This window comes from Phaenicophaeus curvirostris, unplaced genomic scaffold (assembly GCF_032191515.1).
Source record: "Phaenicophaeus curvirostris isolate KB17595 unplaced genomic scaffold, BPBGC_Pcur_1.0 scaffold_377, whole genome shotgun sequence".
Taxonomy (NCBI): domain Eukaryota; kingdom Metazoa; phylum Chordata; class Aves; order Cuculiformes; family Cuculidae; genus Phaenicophaeus; species Phaenicophaeus curvirostris.
Genome location: NW_027206973.1, coordinates 69,193 through 94,954, shown reverse-complemented (window position 1 = coordinate 94,954; position 25,762 = coordinate 69,193). Strand labels below are relative to the sequence as shown.

General features: G+C 59.0%; 1 protein-coding gene across 1 annotated transcript; it reads right to left on the bottom strand.

Moving 5' to 3' along the window:
- Positions 1-86: 86 nt before the first annotated feature.
- VPS52 (VPS52 subunit of GARP complex) lies at positions 87-24,875 on the bottom strand. The gene is made up of 19 exons (XM_069882878.1): positions 24,768-24,875; positions 23,294-23,346; positions 22,641-22,716; positions 21,202-21,269; positions 17,822-17,997; positions 17,571-17,721; positions 14,343-14,443; positions 14,119-14,251; positions 8,002-8,059; positions 7,764-7,897; positions 7,519-7,674; positions 5,005-5,123; positions 3,686-3,809; positions 3,500-3,595; positions 3,310-3,417; positions 3,154-3,219; positions 2,953-3,064; positions 962-1,080; positions 87-879 (listed from the first exon to the last, which is right to left on the bottom strand). The coding sequence occupies exons 5-19, from the start codon at positions 17,992-17,994 to the stop codon at positions 733-735; spliced, it is 1,797 nt and encodes a 598-aa protein (XP_069738979.1). The 5' UTR covers positions 17,995-17,997; positions 21,202-21,269; positions 22,641-22,716; positions 23,294-23,346; positions 24,768-24,875; the 3' UTR covers positions 87-732.
- Positions 24,876-25,762: the final 887 nt, after the last annotated feature.

Below are 25,762 nucleotides of genomic sequence, written 5' to 3'. Positions count from 1 at the left end.
GGGTTGATGCCCCCTCACCCCCCCCAGGGCCCCCCCAAAATTGTGTGACACCCCCCCCCCCCAGCAATAAAGCATCAAACAGGGTCCTCTTGCACCTCCTTTATCCTTGAAGAGGGGGGGACAGACGGACACGGGATGGATTGAGAGGGACAGACGGACACGGGATGGATTGAGGGGGGGGGGGGCCCCCAAAGTGGTTGCCCCCCCCCCTTCAATTAAACACCCTCCCCCAATTAATCATCCCCTGGGGGGCTTCCTAACCCCTCTGTCCTTTATCTATGGGGGGACAGAGGGACATTGGGATGGACAGACGGACACGGGGATGGATTGGGGGGGGACAGACGGACACAGGATGGATTGGGGGGGGCCCCAAAGTGGTTGCCCCCCCCAATTAACCCCCCTCTCCAAGCAATAAATCATCACTCTGGGTCCTCTTGCCCCTCTTCTCCTTGATCCATGAGGGGATAGAAGGACATGGGGATGGGTCGGGATGGACAGACGGACACGGGGATGGATTTGAGGGGGACAGACGGACACGGGATGGATTGGGGGGGCCCCAAAGTGGTTGACCCCCCCAATTTATCCCCTCTCCAAGCAATAAATCATCACTCTGGGTCCTCTTGCCCCTCTTCTCCTTGATCCATGAGAGGACAGAAGGACATGGGGATGGGTCGGGATGGACAGATGGACACGGGGTTGGATTTGGGGGGTCCCGGGGGGGTCCCCCCGCTTTCAGAAGTTGGGTTTGTGCTTCTTGAGTTCCACCATGAGGTGGTGGATGTTGATGAGCTCGGCTCGCGCCGGCAGCGAGCGCAGCGGGGGCTGCGCCAGCACCTTGTGGAACCGGTGGTAATACTGGATCAGCTGGGTCAGAGCCCCCTGGGGAGGCGAGAAAAGGGGGTTCAGGGGGGTTTTGGGGGGGTCAGAACCCCCCCCAAAAAAAAAAAAAAAAGCCCCCAACCTGGATGATGCCGGTGCCGTTCTTGAAGTTGCTGAAGGAGCGCATCACGTCCTGGCTCAGAGCCTCCACAGCCCCCTTCCAGGTGCTGGAGAAGCCGCGAGCCAGTTGGGTCACACGAGCTGGGGGGGGGGATGTGAAAAAAGGGATTTGGGGGGGCGGCACCCCGAAATTGGAGGGGCTTGAGGGGGTCTGAGGGATCTGGGATGGTTCTAGAGGGGCTGGGAGGGGGTTCAGGGGGGTCCTGGGGGGCAACATGGGGGCTTTGGGGGGACCTGAGGGGGCACAGGGGGGATGTGAGGGGTCCTGGGTGGGCACAGAGGGGTTTTGGGGGGTCCTGGGGGGCCACAGAGGGGTTTTGGGGAGTCTCGGGGGGGGCACAGAGGGGTTTTGGGGGGTCCTGGCGGGGCACAGGGGAGTTTTGGGGGGTCCTGGGGGGCACAAGGTGACTCTGGGGGGTCCTGCGGGGGCACAGGGGGGCTCTGAGGGGTCCTGGGGGGGGCACAGATGGGTTTTGGGGAGTCTCGGGGGGGGCACAGAGGGGTTTTGGGGGGTCGGGGGGGGCACAGAGGGGTTTTGAGGGGTCCGGGGGGGGCACAGGGGGGCTTTGAGGCGTCTGGGGGGGGCACAGAGGGGTTTTGGGGGGTCCTGGAGGGTCTTGGGGGGTCTTGAGGAGGTCCCGGGGGACCTTCAGAGGGGTTCGCACCAGCTGGGGGGGAAGCAGGGGGTGGGACACCCCAAAACTGGGGGGCCCTGAGGGATCTGGGATGGTTCTAGGGGGTCTGGGAGGGGGTTCAGGGGGGTCCTGGGGGGCAACATGGGGGTTTTGGGGGGTCCTGGGGGGGCACAGGGAGGTTTTGGGGGATACTGGGGAGACACAGGGGGGGGTTTGGGGGGTCCTGGAGGGGCACAGGGGGCCTCTGAGGGGTCCTGGGGGGGCACAAGAGAGTTTTGGGGGTCCTGGGGGGGCCGAGGGGGGGGGTCCTAGGGCTGGGAGTGGAGGGGTTTGGGGGAGTCCTAGGGGGGCACAGGGTGACTTTGGGGGGGCCTGGGGGGGGACAAGGGAGTTTTGGGGGGTCTTGGGGGGACACAGGAGAGTTTGGGGGGGTCCTGGAGGGGCAGAGAGGGGTCTGGGGGTGTCACAGGGGGTCCTGGGGGGCACAGAGGAGTTTGGGGGGGTCCTGAGCGGGGGGGCACAGGGCAGTTTTGGGGGTCCGGGGTTGGGGGGGGGGGCCCGGGGGGGGGTTCAGAGGGTCTAGAGGGGCACAGGAGAGTTTGGGGGGGTCCTGGGGGGGCACAGAGGGGTCTGGGGGGGTCACAGGGGGTTCTGGGGGGCACAGGAGAATTTGGGGGGGTCCTGAGGAGGCACAGAGGGGTCTGGGGGGGTCACAGGGGGTCCTGGGAGGGGGGGGTTCAGGGCATCCGGGGGGGGTTCAGGGGGGTCCTGGGGGGGTTTGGGGGATCCTGGGGGGCACTGGGGAGTTTGGGGGGGTCCTGGGGGGCACAGAGGGAACTGGAAGGGTTTTGGGGAGCCCTGGGGGACCCAGGAGAGTTTGGGGGGGTCCTGGGGGGGGGCACAGAAGGGTCTGGGGGGGTCACAGGGGGTCCTGGGGGGGGGTTCAGGAGGTCCTGGGGGGGGTTCAGGGGTGTCCTGGAAGTGTTTGGGGGTCCTGGGGGGGCACAGGGGAGTTTGGGGGGGTCACAGGGCGTCCTGGGAGGGGGGGTTCAGGGGGGTCCTGGAAGGGTTTGGGGGGGTCCTGGGGGGCACAGGAGAGTTTGGGGGGGGGTCCTGGTCACTTTTGGGGGTCCAGGGCCAGGGTGGGGGGGCCCGGGTGGGTCCAGAGGGGCCATGGGGGAGGTCTGGGGTGGGGGGGCAGGGGTGGGACTGGAAGGGCTTGGGGGCTCCTGGGGGGGCTAAATGGTGGAGGGGTGGGGGGTCAAGGGGGGGGGGACGACACCCCAATATTTTCCAGCCCCCCACTTTTGTGTCAGACCCTCCTCTCCGCGCAGGCGCTCCAGCTGCCCCTTCTCCAGGAGCCCCTCGGCCTCCTTGACGAAGGCGATCATCCCCCCGAACGGGGGCGACAGGATCTCCTCGATGAATTCCTGGGGTACGGGGGGGGCAAATAAACCTCCAGCCCCCCTTAAATGGGGGGGGGACCCCAAAACCACCTAGAAAAGCCGGGGACGCGGACCTGGGTGCGAGCGTTGAGGAGCTGCTGGAAGCTCTCCACCTCCTTGCTCTCCTCCACCGCTCGCTCCTAGGGGGGAGAAGATAAGATGGGGGGGGGAATGAGATGTTTTGAGCCCCCCCTTTTTAATTTGGGGGTGTCTGGGGGGCTCCCCGCTACCATGAGGACGCCCAGCATCATGTCGTAGTTGTTGATGAGGAAGACGAGCTGCTCCTTGCGGGAGGAGAACTCGGCCGCCACGCGGAGCACGAAGTTCTCCACCTCCACCTAAGAAAAAAGAAGAAAGGGGGGGGTTTTGGGGTCCCCTTTAAAAATTTGGGGGGTCCCCCCCACCCCGACCTCAAAATACCTGGAGCTGCCCCAGCAGCGCGTTGGTTTTCTCGTTAGGGAAGGTCTGGTTGATGCTAACGATGGCGGAGGAGAACTCGGCGTAGCGGCGCGTGATCTGGGGGGGGGAAGGGGGGGGACAAGGGTGAGGAGGTGGGGGGGGTTTAATGAGGTGGGGGGGACCCCAAAATCCACAGCGTCTCCTTACGTAGTGGGGGCGGGTGTCGAGGAAGCCGAGTTTCTGGGGGTCGGTGCTCTGGATGCTCTGGATGTTGAGCTCCAGGATGTGCTCGAAGCGAGGCCACAGCAGCTCCAAAAGAGCCTCCCAGTACCTGGGGGGGGGGAAAAATGGGGCTGGGGGGGGGCCTGAGGGGCCTAAAGGGGGTTCTGAGGGGTCTAAAGGGGGTTCTGAGGGGTCTAAGGGGGGTTCTGAGGGGTCTAAAGGGGGTTCTGAGGGATCTAAGGGGGGTTTTGAGGGGTCTAAGGGGGGTTCTGAGGGATCTAAAGGGGGTTCTGAGGGGTCTAAGGGGGGCTCTGAGGGATCTAAAGGGGGTTCTGAGGGATCTAAGGGGGTTCTGAGGGGTCTAAGGGGGGCTCTGAGGGATCTAAAGGGGGTTCTGAGGGATCTAAGGGGGTTCTGAGGGGTCTAAGGGGGGCTCTGAGGGATCTAAAGGGGGTTCTGAGGGGTCTAAGGGGGGTTTTGAGGGATCTAAAAGGGGTTCTGAGGGATCTAAGGGGGGTTCTGAGGGATCTAAGGAGGTTCTGAGGGGTCTAAGGGGGGTTCTGAGGGATCTAAGGAGGTTCTGAGGGATCTAAGGGGGGTTCTGAGGGATTAAAAGGGGGTCTTGAGGAATCTAGGAGGGGTTCTGAGGGGTCTAAAGGAGGTTCTGAGGGGTCTAAAGGGGGTTCTGAGGGATCTAAGGGGGGTTCTAGGGGTCTAAAGGGGGGTTCTGAGGGGTCCAAGGGGGGTTCTGAGGGATCTAAGGGGGGTTCTGAGGGGTCTAAAGGGGATTCTGAGGGATCTAAAGGGGGTTCTGAGGGATCTAAAGGGGGTTCTGAGGGATCTAAAGGGGTTTTCAGGGGTCTAAAGGGGGTTCTGAGGGGTCTAAGGGGGGGTCTGAGGGATCTAAAGGGGGTTCTGAGGGGTCTAAGGGGGTTCTGAGGGGTCTAAAGGGGGTTCTGAGGGATCTAAGGAGGTTCTGAGGGGTCTAAGGGGGGTTCTGAGGGATCTAAGGAGGTTCTGAGGGATCTAAGGGGGGTTCTGAGGGATTAAAAGGGGGTCTTGAGGAATCTAGGAGGGGTTCTGAGGGGTCTAAAGGAGGTTCTGAGGGGTCTAAAGGGGGTTCTGAGGGATCTAAGGGGGGTTCTAGGGGTCTAAAGGGGGTTCTGAGGGGTCCAAGGGGGGTTCTGAGGGATCTAAAGGGGGTTCTGAGGGGTCTAAAGGGGATTCTGAGGGATCTAAGGGGGTTCTGAGGGATCTAGTGGGGGTTTCTGCTGGATCTCGGGGGGTTCGGGGCCCCCCCTCACTTGTCGATGGCGGGGATGTTGCGCTTGGCCATGATGGCTTTGAAGCGCAGGACAATGTGGATGCAGAGGAAGATGGCGATGCCGTCGTAGCAGTCGGAGACGTAGGCGTCCATGTGCTTCTGCGGGGGGACAAACGCCCTTGGCTTCCCCTTTGCTTCCTTTCCTTTCCTTTCCCTTCCCCTGAGCTTCCTCACTCTTCCTTGGACTTCTTTTCACTTCCCCTTCCCTCCCTTCGCTTCCCTTCCTCGAATTTCCCTTTTCCCATCACTTCCCTTTCCGTCTCTCCCCTTCCCTTAGACTTCCTTCCCTTCCTTTTCCCATCACTTCCCTTTCCTTCCTCCTTTGCTTCCCTTCCCTTCCTCGGGCTTTGCTGGATTCCCTTCACTTCCCTTCACTTCCCAGCCCCTTCCCTTCCCTTTCCTTCTCTTTCCCTTCCTTAGACTCGGTTTCCCTCAGCTTCTGTTGACTTCCCTTCCCTCCTGTTGACTTCCATTGACTTCCCTTCCCGTCCCTTGGCTCCTGTTCCCTTCCCTCGGTTTCCATTGACTTCCCTTCCCCTACCCCTTCCCCTTCCTTGGCTCCCCTTGACTTCCTTTCCCTTCCGTTGACTCCTCTTCCCTTCTGCTGAGTTCCTTTTGCTCCTGTTCCCTTCCCTTCCCTTGACTTCCCTTCCCTTTGCTTTTCTTGGCTTCCCTTCCCTTCTCTTGTCTTCTCTTCCCTTCTGTTCATTTCCTTTCCCTTCCGTTGACCTCCCTTGGCTTCCCTTAACTTCTGTTGACTTCCCTTCCCTTCTATTAACTTCCCTTCCCTTCCCTCGACTTCCTTTGGCTTCCCTTCCCTTGACTTCTCTTCCCTTCTGTTGACTTTCCTTGGCTTCCCTTGACTTCCATTCCCATGACTTCCCTTCCTTCCCCTCCCCTTCCCTTGGCTCCCGTTGACTTCCCTTCCCTTGACTTCCCTTCCCTGGGCTCCCATTGACTCCCTTTCCCTTCCCTTGACTTCCTTTTCCCTTCCCTTGACATCCCCCCCCTCCCCTTGACTTCCCTCCCCTCCCCTTAACTTCCTTCCCCCTCCCTTGACTTCCCTTCCTTCCCTTGACTTCTATTCCCTTCCATTGACTTCCCTTGGCTCCAGTTGACTCCCTTTCCCTTCCCTTTCCCCTCCCTTGACTTCCCTCCCCTTTCCCCTCCCTTGACTTCCCTGGGCTCCCATTGACTTCCCTTGTCTTCCCTCCCCTCCCCTTGACTTCCCTCCCCTTCCCTCAACTTCCCTCAGCTCCTGTTGACTTCCCTTGGCTCTCATTGACTCCCTTTCCCTTCCCTTGACTTCCCTCCCCTCCCCTTGACTTCCCTCCCCCTCCCTTGACTTTCCTTCCTTCCCTTGACTTCCCTTGACTTCCCTCCCCTTCCCTTGACTTCCCTCCCCCTCCCCTTGACTTCCCTCCCCTTCCCTCAACTTCCCTCGGCTCCTGTTGACTTCCCTTGACTTCCCTTGACTTCCCTCCCCTTCCCTTGACTTCCCTCCCCCTCCCCTTGACTTCCCTTCCCCCTCCCTTGACTTCCCTTCCTTCCCTTGACTTCCCTTCCTTCCCTTGACTTCCCTTCCCTTCCATTGACTTCCCTCCCCTCCCCTTGACTTCCCTTCCCTTCCCTCAACTTCCCTCGGCTCCCGTTGACTTCCCTTGGCTCTCATTGACTCCCTTTCCCTTTCCTTGACTTCCCTCCCCTTCCCTTGACTTCCCTCCCCTTCCCTTGGCTCCCGTTGACTCCCTTTCCCTTCCCTTGACTTCCCTCCCCCTCCCTTGACTTCCCTTGGCTCCCATTGACTTCCCTCCCCTTCCCTTGGCTCCCGTTGACTCCATTTCCCTTCCCTCGACTTCCCTCCCCTTCCCTCGACTTCCCTCCCCTTCCCTCGACTTCCCTTCCCTCCCCTTGACTTCCCTTGGCTCCCATTGACTTCCCTTGACTCCCTTTCCCTTCCCTTGACTTCCCTCCCCTTCCATTGACTTCCCTTGGCTCCCGTTGACTCCCTTCCCCTCCCCTTGACTTCCCTCCCCTCCCCTTGACTTCCCTCCCCTTCCATTGACTTCCCTTGGCTCCCGTTGACTTCCCTTTCCCTTCTCTTGACTTCCCTCCCCTTCCATTGACTTCCATTGACTCCCTTTCCCTTCCCTTGACTTCCCTTGGCTCCCGTTGACTTCCCTTTCCCTTCCCTTGACTTCCCTCCCCTTCCCTTGACTTCCATTGACTCCCTTTCCCTTCCCTTGGCTTCCCTCCCCCTCCCTTGACTTCCCTTCCCTTGACTTCCCTCCCCTTCCCTTGACTTCCCTCCCCTCCCGTTGACTTCCCTTGGCTCCCATTGACTTCCCTTGACTCCCTTTCCCTTCCATTGACTTCCCTCCCCTCCCATTGACTTCCCTTGGCTCCCGTTGACTCCCTTCCCCTTCCCTTGACCTCCCTCGACTCCCTTTGGCTCCCGCTGACTCCCCTTCCCTCTCCCACCCCCCCCCCGCACCAGGAACATGGCGAGCGTCCTCCCCATGACGGCGTTGAAGAGCTCCTGGGCGCTGGGCCCCGTCACCAGGAAGAAGTCGCAGAGGAAGAGGAACTCGCAGCAGCTGTTGTCCAGGAGGGCGAAGTGCTGGCTGCGGAACAGCGACTCGAACGGGAACTGCCGGGCCACCAGGAGGAGGAAATTTCCCTCTTCCGGAAAACCGAATCCACTTCCTGACCCCCCCCCCAAGAAGCTTCCGCGCTCACCCTGACGTCGCTCTTCTGAGCCGCGTGGGGGACGATGATGGGAGCCTCCAGCTCGGCCGCCCCGATGACGCTGCCGCGGTTCCCCAGCGTGAAAACCGTGTTGCGGTTCTTCAGGGAGGGTTTGGAGAAGAAGCGTGAGGGATCCCGGGGTCAAGGAAGCAAAACGGGAAGCCGAGGGGGGCGGGAAAGCTCGAAGGGATCCCGAGAATCGGCGTCCGGCTTATAAATTGGAGGATATCCTTCTTGGCCGTGTCCTCCACGCCCATGAGGTCGTCCTTCTCGGCCACCTCCTCGTACTGCGGGGCAAGCGGAGAGGGGTCAGGGGGGAGGCGGAAACGGAGGGGAAATGGAGCGGAAACGGAGCGGAAACGGAGGGGAAATGGAGCGGAAATGGAGCAGAAACAGAGCGGGATTGGAACGGAACCGTAGAGGAATTGGAGTGGGATTGGAGCAGAAACGGAGTGGACTGGAATCGGAATGAAATTGGAGTGCAAACGGCATGGAATCAGAATGGAATTAGGATTGGAGCACAGTCAGAGGGGAATTGGAGTGGAAACGGAGCAGAATGGGAGCGGAATCGGAGTGGAAACAGAATGGAATCGGAGCAGAATTAGAATTGGAGCAGAATCAGAGGGGAATTAGAGCGGAGTCGGAGTGGAACTGGAGCAGAAACGGAGCAGAATTCAAGAGGAATCAGAGTGGAACGAGAGCAGGATCAGCACAGAATCCAAAGCGGAGCGGAATCGGAATGAAACTGGAGGGGAATCAGCGCGGAACCAGAGCAGAATTAGAATTGGAGCAGAATCAGAGTGGAAACGGAGTGGAATTGGAGTGGAATCGGAGCAAAACCAGAGTGGAAACAGAGGGGAAAGGAGTGGAAATGGAGCAGAATTGGAGCAGAAACGGAGTGGAGTGGAATCGGAATGAAACTGGAGTGCAAACAGCATGGAATCCGAATGGAATTAGAATTGGAGCAGAATCAGAGGGGAATTGGAGTGGAAACGGAGCAGAATGGGAGTGGAAATGGAGTGGAATTGGAGCAGAAACAGAGTGAAGTGGAATCGGAATGAAACTGGAGTGCAAACAGCATGGAATCCGAATGGAATTAGAATTGGAGCAGAATCAGAGAGGAATTGGAATGAAACTGGAGTGCAAACAGCACGGAATCAGAATGGAATTGGAGCAGAATCGGAGCAGAATTGGAGTGGAAATGGAGTGGAAATGGAGTGAAGTGGAATTGGAATGAAACTGGAGTGCAAACAGCATGGAATCCGAATGGAATTAGGATTGGAGCACAGTCAGAGGGGAATTGGAGTGGAAACGGAGCAGAATGGGAGCAGAAATGGAGTGGAATGGGAGGGGAAACAGAAGTGGAGTGGAACCAGCGTGAAATCAGAGTGGAATTAGAATTGGAGCAGAATCAGAGTGGAATTAGATCGGAGTCGGAGTGGAACTGGAGCAGAAACGGAGCAGAATTCAAGAGGAATCAGAGTGGAACGAGAGCAGGATCAGCACAGAATCCAAAGCGGAGCGGAATCGGAATGAAACTGGAGGGGAATCAGCGCGGAACCAGAGCAGAATTAGAATTGGAGCAGAATCAGAGTGGAAACGGAGTGGAATTGGAGTGGAAACGGAGCAAAACCAGAGTGGAAACAGAGGGGAAAGGAGTGGAATTGGAGCAGAATTGGAGCAGAAACAGAGTGGAGTGGAATTGGAATGAAACTGGAGTGAAACCAGCATGGAATCCGAATGGAATTAGAATTGGAGCAGAATCAGAGGGGAATTGGAGTGGAAACGGAGCAGAATGGGAGTGGAAATGGAGTGGAATTGGAGCAGAAACGGAGTGAAGTGGAATTGGAATGAAACTGGAGGGGAATCAGCGTGGAACCAGAGCAGAATTAGAATTGGAGCAGAATCAGAGTGGAATTGGAATGAAACTGGAGTGCAAACGGCATGGAATCAGAATGGAATTGGAGCAGAATTGGAGCAGAATTGGAGTGGAAATGGAGTGGAAATGGAGTGAAGTGGAATTGGAATGAAACTGGAGTGAAAACAGCATGGAATCCGAATGGAATTAGAACTGGAGCAGAATCAGAGGGGAATTGGAGTGGAAACGGAGCAGAATGGGAGCGGAAATGGAGTGGAGCGGAATTGGAATGAAATTGGAGTGCAAACGGCACGGAATCAGAATGGAATTGGAGCAGAATCGGAGCAGAATTGGAGTGGAAACGGAGCGGAAATGGAGTGAAGTGGAATTGGAATGAAATTGGAGTGCAAACAGCATGGAATCCGAATGGAATTAGAATTGGAGCACAGTCAGAGGGGAATTGGAGTGGAAACGGAGCAGAATGGGAGCGGAATCGGAGTGGAAACAGAATGGAATCGGAGCAGAATTAGAATTGGAGCAGAATCAGAGGGGAATTAGAGCGGAGTCGGAGTGGAACTGGAGCAGAAACGGAGCAGAATTCAAGAGGAATCAGAGTGGAACGAGAGCAGGATCAGCACAGAATCCAAAGCGGAGCGGAATCGGAATGAAACTGGAGGGGAATCAGCGCGGAATCAGAGCAGAATTAGAATTGGAGCGGAATCAGAATGGAAATGGAGTGGAATTGGAGTGGAAACGGAGCAAAACCAGAGTGGAAACAGAGCGGAAAGGAGTGGAATGGGAGCAGAATTGGAGCAGAAACGGAGTGGAGTGGAATCGGAATGAAACTGGAGTGCAAACAGCATGGAATCCGAATGGAATTAGAATTGGAGCACAGTCAGAGGGGAATTGGAGTGGAAACGGAGCAGAATCTGAGTGGAAATGGAGTGGAATTGGAGCAGAAACAGAGTGAAGTGGAATCGGAATGAAACTGGAGGGGAATCAGCATGGAACCAGAGCAGAATTAGAATTGGAGCAGAATCAGAGGGGAATTGGAATGAAACTGGAGTGCAAACGGCACGGAATCAGAATGGAATTGGAGCAGAATCGGAGCAGAATTGGAGTGGAAACGGAGTGAAGTGGAATTGGAATGAAATTGGAGTGCAAACAGCACGGAATCCGAATGGAATTAGAATTGGAGCACAGTCAGAGGGGAATTGGAGTGGAAACGGAGCAGAATGGGAGCAGAATCGGAGCGGAAACAGAATGAAATCGGAGCAGAATTAGAATTGGAGCAGAATCAGAGGGGAATTAGAGCGGAGTCGGAGTGGAACTGGAGCAGAAACGGAGCAGAATTCAAGAGGAATCAGAGTGGAACGAGAGCAGGATCAGCACAGAATCCAAAGCGGAGCGGAATCGGAACGAAACTGGAGGGGAATCAGAGTGGAACCAGAGCAGAATTAGAATTGGAGCAGAATCAGAATGGAAATGGAGTGGAATTGGAGTGGAAACGGAGCAAAACCAGAGTGGAAACAGAGGGGAAAGGAGTGGAATGGGAGCAGAATTGGAGCAGAAACGGAGTGGAGTGGAATCGGAATGAAACTGGAGTGAAACCAGCACGGAATCCGAATGGAATTAGAATTGGAGCACAGTCAGAGGGGAATTGGAGTGGAAACGGAGCAGAATGGGAGTGGAAATGGAGTGGAATTGGAGCAGAAACGGAGTGGAGTGGAATCGGAATGAAACTGGAGTGAAAACAGCACGGAATCAGAATGGAATTGAAGCAGAATCGGAGCAGAATTGGAGTGGAAACAGAGTGGAAATGGAGTGGAAACGGAGTGAAGTGGAATTGGAATGAAATTGGAGTGAAACCAGCATGGAATCCGAATGGAATAAGAATTGGAGCAGAATCAGAGGGGAATTGGAGTGGAAACGGAGCAGAATGGGAGCGGAATCGGAGCGGAAACAGAATGGAATCGGAGCAGAATTAGAATTGGAGCAGAATCAGAGGGGAATTGGAATGAAACTGGAGTGCAAACGGCACGGAATCAGAATGGAATTGGAGCAGAATCGGAGCAGAATTGGAGTGGAAATGGAGTGGAATTGGAGCAGAAACGGAGTGAAGTGGAATTGGAATGAAACTGGAGTGAAACCAGCATGGAATCCGAATGGAATTAGAACTGGAGCAGAATCAGAGGGGAATTGGAGTGGAAACGGAGCAGAATGGGAGCGGAATCGGAGTGGAAACAGAATGGAATCGGAGCAGAATTAGAATTGGAGCAGAATCAGAGGGGAATTAGAGCGGGGTCGGAGTGGAACTGGAGCAGAAACGGAGCAGAATTCAAGAGGAATCAGAGTGGAACGAGAGCAGGATCAGCACAGAATCCAAAGCGGAGCGGAATCGGAGTGAAACTGGAGGGGAATCAGCGTGGAAACAGAGCAGAATTAGAATTGGAGCAGAATCAGAGTGGAAACGGAGCAAAACCAGAGTGGAAACAGAGGGGAAAGGAGTGGAATGGGAGCAGAATTGGAGCAGAAATGGAGTGGGGTGGAATCGGAATGAAACTGGAGTGAAACCAGCATGGAATCAGAATGGAATAAGAATTGGAGCAGAATCAGAGTGGAATTGGAGTGGAAACGGAGTGGAATGGGAGCAGAAATGGAGTGGAGCGGAATTGGAATGAAATTGGAGTGCAAACAGCATGGAATCAGAATTGGAGTGGAATCAGAGTGGAATTAGAGTGGAAACGGAGAGGAATTGGAGCAGAAATAGAGTGGAGTGGAATCGGAATGAAACCGGAGTGCAAACGGCACGGAATCCGAATGGAATTGAAGCAGAATCGGAGCAGAATTGGAGTGGAAATGGAGTGGAATTGGAGTGGAAATAGAGTGGAAATAGAGTGGAAATAGAGTGGAAATAGAGTGGAAATAGAGTGGAAATAGAGTGGAAATGGAGCGGAAACAGAGTGAAGTGGAATTGGAATGAAATTGTAGTGCAAACAGCACGGAATCCGAATGGAATAAGAATTGGAGCAGAATCAGAGTGGAATTGGAGCAGAAATGGAGCAAAAACAGAGTGGGATTGGAATGGAATCATAGAGGAATTGGAGCAGAATCAGAGTGGAATTGGAGCAGAAACAGAGTGAAGTGGAATCGGAATGAAACGGGAGTGGAATCAGCATGGAATCCGAATGGAATTAGAATTGGAGCAGAATCAGAGTGGAATTGGAATGAAACTGGAGTGCAAACGGCACGGAATCAGAATGGAATTGGAGCAGAATCGGAGCGGAATTGGAGTGGAAATGGAGTGGAAATGGGGCAGAAACGGAGTGAAGTGGAATTGGAATGAAACTGGAGTGAAACCAGCATGGAATCCGAATGGAATTAGAATTGGAGCACAGTCAGAGGGGAATTGGAGTGGAAACGGAGCAGAATGGGAGCGGAATCGGAGCGGAAACAGAATGGAATCAGAGCAGAATTAGAATTGGAGCAGAATCAGAGGGGAATTAGAGCGGAGTCGGAGTGGAACTGGAGCAGAAACGGAGCAGAATTCAAGAGGAATCAGAGTGGAACGAGAGCAGGATCAGCACAGAATCCAAAGCGGAGCGGAATCGGAATGAAACTGGAGGGGAATCAGCGCGGAATCAGAGCAGAATTAGAATTGGAGCACAGTCAGAGGGGAATTGGAGTGGAAACGGAGCAGAATCGGAGTGGAAATGGAGTGGAATTGGAGCAGAAACAGAGTGAAGTGGAATCGGAATGAAACTGGAGTGGAATCAGCATGGAACCGGAGCAGAATTAGAATTGGAGCAGAATCAGAGTGGAATTGGAATGAAACCGGAGTGCAAACGGCACGGAATCAGAATGGAATTGGAGCAGAATCGGAGCAGAATTGGAGCGGAAACGGAGTGAAGTGGAATTGGAATGAAATTGGAGTGAAACCAGCATGGAATCCGAATGGAATTAGAATTGGAGCAGAATCAGAGGGGAATTGGAGTGGAAACGGAGCAGAATGGGAGCGGAATCGGAGCGGAAACAGAATGGAATCGGAGCAGAATTAGAATTGGAGCAGAATCAGAGGGGAATTAGAGCGGAGTCGGAGTGGAACTGGAGCAGAAACGGAGCAGAATTCAAGAGGAATCAGAGTGGAACGAGAGCAGGATCAGCACAGAATCCAAAGCGGAGCGGAATCGGAACGAAACTGGAGGGGAATCAGCGCAGAATCAGAGCAGAATTAGAATTGGAGCGGAATCAGAGTGGAATTGGAGTGGAAACGGAGTGCAAACGGCACGGAATCAGAATGGAATTGGAGCAGAATCGGAGCAGAATTGGAGTGGAAACGGAGTGAAGTGGAATTGGAATGAAATTGGAGTGAAACCAGCATGGAATCCGAATGGAATTAGGATTGGAGCACAGTCAGAGGGGAATTGGAGAGGAACCGGAGCAGAATCCGAGTGGAAGAGGAGCCGAACGGGAGCGTCGCGGCCCCACCTGGATCTTCATGAGGCGGCTGGTGTAGGACTTGAAGTAGGAGAAGTAGATCTTGCTCATGGTGTCCACGTAGTGTTCCCGCAGCTCCTGCGCCACCGCCCGCTCGTGGCCCAGCAGGAACTGGTAGAAGAACCTCGGGAAGGAGACGGAGAGAGGAGTCGAGGTGCCTCCAAGGCCGGCTCCGAGGTGGTCCACCCCTCCCCTGTCCCCTCCGGCCGCCCCACCTGTGCTTCAGCAGCGCGTTCTGAGGGATCTGGTAGTTGGCCATGGGCTTGCGGAAGGACGAGATCTTCTGCAGGATGAACTCGCGGATCTTGGAGACGGCCTGGGGGGGGACAAAGAGGTGGGATGGGGGGTTTCTCCGGAGTTGGGGGGGTCCCGGGGAGCTTGGGGGGTTGTTCCGGGCATCTAGGAGGGGTTCCTGTGGGTCTGAGAGGGTTCCTGTGGATCTTGGAGAAGGTTCCCGGCATCTAGGAGGGGTTCCTGTGGGTCTGAGAGGGTTCCTGAGGATCTTGGAGAAGGTTCCTGGCATCTAGGAGGGGTTCCTGTGGATCTGAGAGGGTTCCTGTGGATCTTGGAGAAGGTTCCTGGCACCTAGGAGGGGTTCCTGTGGGTCTGAGAGGGTTCCTGTGGATCTTGGAGAAGGTTCCTAGCATCTAGGAGGGGTTCCTGTGGATCTGAGAGGGTTTCTGTGGGTCTTGGAGAAGGTTCCTGGCATCTAGGAGGGGTTCCTGTGGATCTGAGAGGGTTCCTGTGGGTCTTGGAGAAGGTTCCTGGCATCTAGGAGGGGTTCCTGTGGATCTGAGAGGGTTCCTGAGGATCCGAGAGGGTTCCTGTGGATCTTGGAGAAGGTTCCTGGCATCTAGGAGGGGTTCCTGTGGATCTTGGAGAAGGTTTCTGGCATCTAGGGGGGGTTCCTGTGGGTCTGAGAGGGTTCCTGTGGATCTTGGAGAAGGTTCCCGGCATCTAGGAGGGGTTCCTGTGGGTCTTGGAGAAGGTTCCTGTGGATCTTGGAGAAGGTTCCTAGCATCTAGGAGGGGTTCCTGTGGATCTGAGAGGGTTCCTGAGGATCTTGGAGAAGGTTCCTGGCATCTAGGAGGGGTTCCTGTGGATCTGAGAGGGTTCCTGAGGATCCGAGAGGGTTCCTGTGGATCTTGGAGAAGGTTCCTGGCATCTAGGAGGGATTCCTGTGGATCTTGGAGAAGGTTCCTGGCATCTAGGAGGGGTTCCTGTGGGTCTGAGAGGGTTCCTGTGGATCTTGGAGAAGGTTCCTGGCATCTAGGAGAAGTTCCTGTGGATCTGAGAGGGTTCCTGTGGATCTTGGAGAAGGTTCCTGGCATCTAGGAGGGGTTCCTGTGGATCTGAGAGGGTTCCTGTGGATCTTGGAGAAGGTTCCTGGCATCTAGGAGAAGTTCCTGTGGATCTGAGAGGGTTCCTGTGGATCTTGGAGAAGGTTCCTGGCATCTAGGAGGGGTTCCTGTGGATCTGAGGGGGTTCCTGTGGATCTTGGAGAAGGTTCCCGGCATCTAGGAGGGGCTCCTGTGGATCTGAGAGGGTTCCTGTGGATCTTGGAGAAGGTTCCTGGCATCTAGGAGGGGTTCCTGTGGATCTTGGAGAAGGTTCCTGGCATCTAGGAGGGGTTCCTGTGGATCTGAGAGGGTTCCTGTGGATCTTGGAGAAGGTTCCTGGCATCTAGGAGGGGTTCCTGTGGATCTGGGGGGGGTTCCCATGGATCTCGGGTGTCTCCTGTGGATCTTTGAGAGCTTCTCATGGATCTGGAAGGGGTCCTGTGGATCTGGAGGGGGTCCTATGGATCTGGGATGGGTTCCTATGGATCTCGGACAAGGTTCCCATGGATCTTTGAGAAATTCTCATGGATCTGGGGGAGGTTCCCATGGACATGGTGTGTCTCCTGGGGATCTTTGAGAAGTTCTCATGGATCTGGGGGAGGTTCCTCTAGATCTGGGGTGTCTCCTCTGGATCTTTTGAGAGGTTCTCATGGATCTGGGGGGGGTTCCCACAGATTTGGGAAGGTTCCTATGAACCTGGGAAAAGGTTCTCATGGATCTTTGAGAAGTTCTCATAGATCTGGGGGAGGTTCCCAGGGATCTGGGGTGTCTCCTGGGGGTCTTTGAGAAGCTCTCATGGATCTGGAGCGGGTTCCTATGGACCTGGCGGACGTTCCTTTGGATCTGGGAGAAGGTTCTCATGGATCTTTGAGAAATTCTCATGGATCTGGGGGAGGTTCCCAGAGATCTGGAAGAGGTTCCTATGGATCTGGGGGAGATTCCTATGGATCTTTCAGAAGTTCTCATGGATCTGAGAGAGTTCCTATGGATCTGGCGGAGGTTCCTATGGATCTCTCAGAAGTTCTCATGGATCTGGGAAGGTTCCTATGGATCTGGAGGAAGTTCCCATGGATCTTTGAGAAGTTCTCACGGATCTGGGAGGGTTCCTATGGATCTGGGGGAGGTTCCTATGGATCTGGGGGAAGTTCCTATGGATCTGGGGGAAGTTCCTATGGATCTGGGGGAAGTTCTCATGGATCTGGGAGGGTTCCTATGGATCTGGGGGAGGTTCCTATGGATCTGGGGGAAGTTCCTATGGATCTGGGGGAAGTTCTCATGGATCTGGGAGGGTTCCTATGGATCTGGAGGAGGTTCCTATGGATCTGGAGGAGGTTCCTATGGATCTGGAGGAAGCTTCTATGGATCTGGAGGAGGTTCCTATGGATCTGGAGGAGGTTCCTATGGATCTGGGGGGGTTCCTATGGATCTGGGGGAGGTTCTTATGGATCTGGCGGAGGTTCCTATGGATCTTTGAGAAGTTCTCACGGATCTGGGAGGGTTCCTATGGATCTGGGGGAGGTTCCTATGGATCTGGGGGAGGTTCCTATGGATCTTTGTAAAGTTCTCATGGATCTGGGAGGGTTCCTATGGACCTGGGAGGGTTCCTATGGATCTGAGGGAGGTCCCTATAGATCTGGGGGAGGTTCCTATAGGTCTTTGAGAAGTTCTCACGGATCTGGGAGGGTTCCTATGGATCTTTGAGAAGTTCTCATGGATCTGGGGGGGTTCCTATGGATCTGGGAGGGTTCTTATGGACCTGGCGGAGGTTCCTATGGATCTTTGAGAAGTTCTCATGGATCTGGGAGGGTTCTTATGGATCTGGCGGAGGTTTCTATGGATCTTTGACAAGTTCTCATGGATCTGGGAGAGTTCCTATGGATCTGGAGGAGGTTCCTACGGATCTGGGGGAGGTTCCTATGGATCTTTGAGAAGTTCTCATGGATCTGGGAGGGTTCCTATGGATCTGGGGTGGTTGCTATGGATCTGGAGGAGGTTCCTATGTGTCTGGGGGGGTTCCTATGGGTCTGGAGGAGGTTCCTATGGATCTGGGGGAGGTTCCTACGGATCCGGAGGAGGTCCCTACGGACCCTGAGGGCTCCCCACCTTAATCTTGAGCTTCTCCAGGACGTGCTGGACGTCGGCGCAGGCCACGGTGTCGCGGAACGCCTGCTCCTTCACCGAGTTGATCTTCCCGTTGAGCTCCTGCAGCTGCTCCAGGAACTCGGGCTCCGTCACCGGCACCTCCAGGATGGTGCTGCCGGGGACGGGGACGGCGGTCAGGGGACCCCCCTCTCTCCGAGAGCCCCGGGAGGTGACATCGGGGTCGGGGGGGGGGACACGGGGCCGCGTCCCACCTGATCATGGTGGCCGGGACCACCAGCTCGTCCAGGAGGTGGCCCAGGTGGCGGCGCACGGCGCGGCGGTTGCGCAGCCGCAAGGTCATGGCCACCGAGTGCTCCTGCAGCGTCCGGATCTCCGAGCTGATGCTGCTCAGGTCACACTGGAAGGCGCCCAGCATCTGCTCCATCCGCTGAGGGGACAGCAGGAGGGGACATCAGGGGGGACACGGGGACACCGGGGGGACAGGGGGCATGGGGACAGCAAGGGGACACGGGGACACTAGGGGACAAGGGGGTCTTGGAGCTGATGCTGCTCAGGTGACATTAGAAGGCTCCCAGCATCTGCTCCATCCGCTGAGGGGACACCAGGAGGGGACATCAGAGGGGACACGGGGACACTGGGGGGACAGGGGTCATGGGGACATCAGGGGGACATGGGGACAGCAAGGGGACATGGGGGTCTCGGAGCTGATGCTGCTCAGGTGACATTAGAAGGCTCCCAGCATCTGCTCCATCCGCTGAGGGGACAGCAGAGGGGACATCAGGGGGGACACGGGGACACTGAGGGGGACAGGGGTCATGGGGACAGCAAGGGGACACGGGGACACTGGGGGACAGGGGGGTCTTGGAGCTGATGCTGCTCAGGGGACACTGGAACGTAACAAGGATCTGCTCCATCTGCTGAGGGGACACCAGGAGGGGACATCAGGGGGGACACGGGGACACCGGGGGGACAGGGGACAGCAAGGGGACACGGAGACATGGGACACCAGGAGGGGACGTGGGGCTCTCGGAGCTGATGCTGCTCAGGTGACACTGGAAGGCGCCCAGCATCTGCTCCATCCGCTGAGGGGACACCAGGAGGGGACATCAGGGGGGACACGGGGACACTAAGGGGGACAGGGGACATGGGGACAGCAAGGGGACACGGGGACACTGGGGGACAGGGGGGTCTTGGAGCTGATGCTGCTCAGGGGACACTGGAAGGTAACGAGGATCTGCTCCATCCACTGAGGGGACACTAGAGGGGACTTGGGGACACTGAGGGGGACAGGGGGCATGGGGACATCAGGGGGACATGGGGACACTGGGGGACGTGGGGCTCTCGGAGCTGATGCTGCTCAGGGGACACTGGAAGGCGCCCAGCATCTGCTCCATCCGCTGAGGGGACACCAAGAGGGGACATCGGGGGGACAGGGGGACGCTGGGGGGACAGGGGGCATGGGGACAGCAAGGGGACACGGGGACACTAGGGGACACGGAGACATGGGACACCAGGAGGGGACGTGGGGCTCTCGGAGCTGATGCTGCTCAGGTGACATTAGAAGGCTTCCAGCATCTGCTCCATCCGCTGAGGGGACACCAGGAGGGGACATCAGAGGGGACACGGGGACACCGGAGGGACGGGGGTCATGGGGACATCAGGGGGACATGGGGACACTGGGGGACATGGGGGTCTTGGAGCTGATGCTGCTCAGGGGACACTGGAAGGAGCCCAGCATCTGCTCCATCCGCTGAGGGGACACCAGGAGGGGACATCAGGGGGGACACGGGGACACCGGGGGGACAGGGGACAGCAAGGGGACACGGGGACACTAGGGGACACGGAGACATGGGACACCAGGAGGGGACGTGGGGCTCTCGGAGCTGATGCTGCTCAGGTCACACTGGAAGGAGCCCGGCATCTGCTCCATCCGCTGAGGGGACACCAGGAGGGGACATCAGGGGGGACAGGGGGACACTGAGGGGACAGGGGGCATGGGGACAGCAAGGGGACATGGGGACACTAAGGGACACGGGGGTCTCAGAGCTGATGCTGCTCAGGGGACATTAGAAGGTGCCCAGCATCTGCTCCATCCACTGAGGGGACAGGGGACATCAGGGGGGACACGGGGACGCGGGCATGGGGACATCAGGGGGACATGGGGACAGCAAGGGGACACGGGGACACTGAGGGATGAGAACATAGGAACAGATCTAGGGACACCTTGGGGACATGAGAATGGACACGAGGGCACCTTGGGGACGTGAGGATGGACACCAGGACACCTTGGGGACATGAAGATGGACACGAGGGCACCTTGGGGACATGAGGATGGACAAGAGGACACCTTGGGGACACACCAGGGCACCTTGGGGACATGAGGATGGACACCAGGACACCTTGGGGACACATGAGGACACCTTGGGGACATGTGGATGGACACAAGGACACCTTGGGGACACACCAGGACACCTTGGGGACATGAGGATGGACACGTAACACCTTGGGGACACACCAGGACACCTTGGGGACATGAGGATGGACACGAGGACACCTTGGGGACACACGAGGACACCTTGGGGACAGGAGGATGGACACGAGGACACCTTGGGGACACACCAGGGCACCTTGGGGACATGAGGATGGACACGAGGACACCTTGGGGACACACCAGGACACCTTGGGGACATGAGGATGGACACGAGGACACCTTGGGGACACACGAGGACACCTTGGGGACATGAGGATGGACTCGAGGACACCTTGGGGCCACACAAGGACACCTTGGGGACATGAAGATGGACAAGAGGACACCTTGGAGACACACGAGAACACCTTGGGGACAGGAGGATGGACACGAGGACACCTTGGGGACACACGAGGACACCTTGGGGACATGAGGATGGACACAAGGACACCTTGGGGACATGAGTATGGACACGAGGATGCCTTGGGGACACACGAGGACACCTTGGGGACAGGAGCATGGACATGAGGACATCTTGGGGACACACCAGGGCACCTTGGGGACATGAGGATGGACACAAGGACACCTTGGGGACACACGAGGACACTTTGGGGACATGAGGATGGACACGAGGACACCTTGGGGACACACGAGGACACCTTGGGGACATGAGAATGGACACGAGGACATCTTGGGGACGTGAGGATGAACACGAAGACACCTTGGGGACACACCAGGGCACCTTGGGGACAGGAGGATGGACACGAGGACACCTTGGGGACATGAGAATGGACACGAGGGCACCTTGGGGACACACGAGGACACCTTGGGGACATGAGAATGGACACGAGGGCACCTTGGGGACACACGAGGACACCTTGGGGACACGGGAAAGGACACAAAACCCCCTTGGGGACACCTTGGGGACCCAAAAAAGGGTTTGGGGACACGAGGGGACACGGAGATGGACCTGGGGACACCTCAGGGACACGCGAGGGGACACGGAGACAGAGGGAGGGACACGGGGGGAGGACAGAGGGACACCCTGGGGCCACGGGGACGGCGCGAAGAGGCGGAGGGGACACGTTGGGGACAGCGGGAGGGCGGAGGGGACACGTTGGGGACAGCGGGAGGGCGGAGGGGACACGTTGGGGACAGTGTCACCTGCAGGATGGCGTCACAGGCCGTGATCTGCGTGTGCAGCGCCGCGATGTTCTCGCTCTCGCCGATGTCTGTGGGGACGCTAAGGGACAGCGGGGACACCGGGGGACACCCGGGGACAGCGTGGGGACAGGAGGGGACACACCGCGGGGAGGGGGACAGGAGGGGATGCTGAGGGGGGTGAGGAGGGACAGCAGGGGAGGCCACGAGGCCACTGAGGGGACAGGAGGGGACGCTGGGGACAGCAGGGGACACTGCTGGGGACAAGAAGGGACACCAGGCGAGGCCACAAGGTCACTGAGGGGACAGGAAAGGACGCTGCTGGGGGTGAGAAGGGACAGCAGGGGACACCGTGGGGACAGGAGGGGACACTGCAGGGACAGGAGGAGCCACTGTGGGGATAAGAGGGGACACCACGGGGACAGGAGGGGACACCGTGGAGACAGGAGGGGACACTGCGGGGACAGAAGGGGACACTGCGGGGACAGAAGGGGACACCGTGGGGACAGGAGGAGACACTGCGGGGACAGGAGGGGACACCGCGGGGACAGGAGGAGACACTGCAGGGACAGAAGGGGACACCAGGGGAGGCCACGAGGCCACTGAGGGGACAGCAGGGGACACCGTGGGGACAGGAGGGGACACCGTGGGGACAGGAGGGGACGCTGCTGGGGATGAGAAGGGACACCAGGCAAGGCCACGAGGCCACTGAGGGGACAGGAAGGGACGCTGGGGACAGCAGTGGACACTGCTGGGGACAGGAGGGAACACTGCTGGGGACAAGAAGGGACACCAGGCGAGGCCACAAGGCCACTGAGGGGACAGGAGGGGACACTGGGGACAGCAGGGGACACCGTGGGGACAGGAGGGGACACTGCTGGGGACAAGAAGGGACAGCAGGGGAGGCCACGAGGCCACTGAGGGGACAGGAGGGGACACTGGGGACAGCAGGGGACACCGTGGGGACACCGTGGGGACAGGAGGGGACACCGCGGGGACAGGAGGAGACACCGCGGGGACACCAGGGGACACTATGGGGACAGGAGGGGACACCAGGGGACAGGAGGGGACACCAGGGGACACTGTGGGGACAGGAGGGGACAAGAAAGGATGCTGGGAGGACGCTACCAAGACAATAGGGGACACTCTGGGGACCCCACGGGGACAGGAGAGGACACTGGGGACACCATGGGGAGAGGAGGAGACCCCAGGGGACAGGAGGGGACACCACAGGGACAGGAGGGGACCCCAGGGGACACTGGGGACACCGTGGGGACAGGAGGGGACAAGAAAGGATGCTAGGAGAACGCTACCAAGACTGGAGAGGACACTGTGGAGACACCACGGGGACAGGAGGGGACCCCGGGGAGATCGTGGGGACCCCAGGGGACGCCGTGGGGCCAGGAGGGGACAGCAGGGGACACTGTGGGGACACGGGATACAGTCGTGGATGGCGGCTCGCTCCAGCGCCTGCAGCTCCAGCTCCACCTGCCCCGAGAACTGCCGCAGATCCACCCCCTGCGGGGACACGGGGGGACACGGGGGGGGTCGCTATGGGGCAGAGAGTGGGGTGGGGGGGGTCCCTATGGGGCTGGGGGGTCGCTATGGGGCAGGGGGTGGGGTGGGGGGGTCGCTATGGGGCTGGGGGATCGCTATGGGGTAGGGTGTGGGGCTGGGGGGGTCGCTATGGGGCAGGGGGGGGGTCGCTGTGGGGCTGGGGGGTCGCTATGGGGCTGGGTGTGGGGTTCGGGGGTCGCTATGGGGCGGGGGGGGTCGCTGTGGGGCAGGGGGGGTCGCTATGGGGCGAGGGGGTCGCTATGAGGCAGGGGGTGGGGCTGGGGGGTCGCTATGGGGCTGGGGGTGGGGTGGGGGGGTCGCTATGGGGCGGGGGGGGTCGCTATGGGGCTGGGGGGTCGCTATGGGGCTGGGGGTGGGGTGGGGGGGTCGCTATGGGGCGGGGGGGGTCGCTATGGGGCTGGGGGGTTGCTATGGGGCAGGGGGGGTCGCTATGGGGCAGGGGGGGGTCGCTATGGGGCAGGGGGGGGCGCTGTGGGGCAGGGGGGGGTCGCTATGGGGCAGCCCCCCCAGTTCTCACGGTCTTGAGCGCCTCCTGCACCAGCTCGTCCTCCAGGTTGGCCTGGATGTGAACTGGGGGGGGGGGGGGGGGGGTGAGAGCCCCAGTGCCTCCCAGTCCCTCCCAGTAACCCCCCCTCACTCCCCTCCTGCTCCCTGTACCCCCCTCCCAGTCCTTCCCAGTCCTCCCAGTAACCCCCCCTCCCAGTCTCTGCAGTCTCACAGTCCTCCCCCCATTACTCCCCTCCCAGTCACCCCAGTAGACCCCCTCCCAGTCCCCCCACATACTCCCCCCCCAAGTCCACACCCTGGTCCCTCCCCTCCCCACACTCCCCTCCCATTACCCCCAGTCTCCCCCCATACTCCCCTCCCAGTCCCTCCCAGTCTCCCCAGTCCCCCCCCATATTTCCTCCCCAGTCCCTCCCAGTAACGCCCCCCCCAATCCCTCCACCTCCCTGTATCCCCCCCCAGTCACTCCCAGTAACCACTCACCTGCTTCCCCTCTCCCAGTCCCTCCCAGTTGCCCCAGTAGCCCCAGTCCCAATCCCTTCCAGTCCCCCCCGTCCCATAGTCCTCCCCCATACTCCCCTCCCAGTCCCTCCAGTAACCCCCCCAATCCCTCCACCCCCCCATACTCCCCTCCCAGTCCCTCCCAGTAACCCCCGCTCACTCCCCTCCTGCTCCCTGTACCCCCTCCCAGTCCTTCCCAGTCCCCCCAGGTCCTCCCAGTAACTCCCCCTCCCAGTACCCCTCCCAGCACCCCTTCCAGTCCCCCCCAGTCCCCTCCCACCACCCCCCAGTCCCTTCCAGTCCCTCCCACTACCCCCAGTCCCTTCCAGTCCCTCCCACTACCCCCCAGTCCCTTCCAGTCCCTCCCAGTACCCTCCCACTACCCCCCAGTCCCCTCCCACTACCCCCAGTCTCTCCCAGTACCCTCCCACTAACTCCTAGTCCTTTCCAGTCCCTCCCAGCACCCTCCCACTACCTTGCAGTCCCTTCCAGTCCTTTCCAGTCCCTCCCAGTACCCTCCCAGTACCCCCAAATCCTCTCCAATCCCTCCCACTACCCCCCAGTCCCTTCCAGTCCCTCCCAGTACTCTCCCACTACTCCCAATCCCTCCCAGTACCCTCCCAGTACCCTCCCAGTACCCCCCAGTCCCTTCCAGTCCCTCCCAGTGCCCTCCCACTACCTCCCAGTCCCTTCCAGTCCCTCCCACTACCCATCCTCACTCCCTCCCAGTCCCCTCCCAGTACCCCCCAGTCCTTTCCAGTCTCTCCCAGTACCCCCCCAAATCCCCTCCAATCCCTCCCATTACCCCCCAGTCCCTTGCAGTCCCTCCCAGTACCCCCTCACTACCTCCCAGTGCTCCCAGTCTCTCCCCTACCCCCTCCCAGTCCCCACCACTCACCCCCCCATCCCCCACCCTCCCACTCCCCCCCAGTCCCTCCCAGACCCCCCAGTCCCCCCAGTCCCCCCAGTCCCCCCCCCCCCCGTACCGTCCACCTCCTCCAGCCCCAGTTCCTCCAGTTCCTCCAGTTCCAGCCCGGGGGGGCTCGGCCCCAGCTCCAGCTCCGGCACCTGCTGCAGCCGCACCGGCTGGGACCCCCCCCCAAAACCTCCCTGAACCCCCAAAACCCCCCCCACTGCCCCCCCTTTCACCCCCCAAACCCTCCCAGTCCCCCCCAGTTCCTCCCAGTACCCCCAAAACCCCTTGACCCCCCTTCCCCTGAACCCCAATTCCCCCTCAGCCCCCCATTCCCCCCTCAGCCCCCCCAAACCCCTCAGCCCCCCCATTCCCCCCCAGCCCCCCCAAACCCCCAGCTCCCCCATTCCCCCCCAGCCCCCCCAAACCCCTCAGCCCCCCCATTCCCCCCAGCCTCCCCAAACCCCTCAGCCCCCCCATTTCCCCCCCAGCCCCCCTAACCCCTCAGCCCCCCCATTCCCCCCCATTCACCCCCAAACCCCCAGCTCCCCCATTCCCCCCCATTCACCCCCAAACCCCCAGCTCCCCCATTCCCCCCCAGCTCCCCCAAACCCCTCACTCCCCATTTCCCCCCCCGCCCCCCTAAACCCCTCAGCCCCCCCATTCCCCTCAGCCCCCCTAAACCCCTCACCCCCCCATTCCCCCCCAGCCCCCCATTCCCTCAGCCCCCCATTACCCCCCAGCCCCCCCAAACTCCTCAGCCCCCCATTACCCCCCCAGACCCCCCCAACTCCTCAGCCCCCCATTACCCCCCAGCCCCCCCAAGCCCCTCAGCCCCCCTAAACCCCCCGACCCCCCAAACCCCTCAGCCCCCCATTCCCCCCTTACAGCCCCCCCATTCCCCCCAGCCCCCCAAACCCCTCAGCCCCCCCATTCCCCCCCAGCCCCCCCAAACCCCTCAGCCCCCCATTCCCCCCTTACAGCCCCCCCAACCCCTCAGCCCCTCCCATTCCCCTCAGCCCCCCCATTCCCCCCCCAGCCCCCCAAACCCCTCAGCCCCCCCATTCC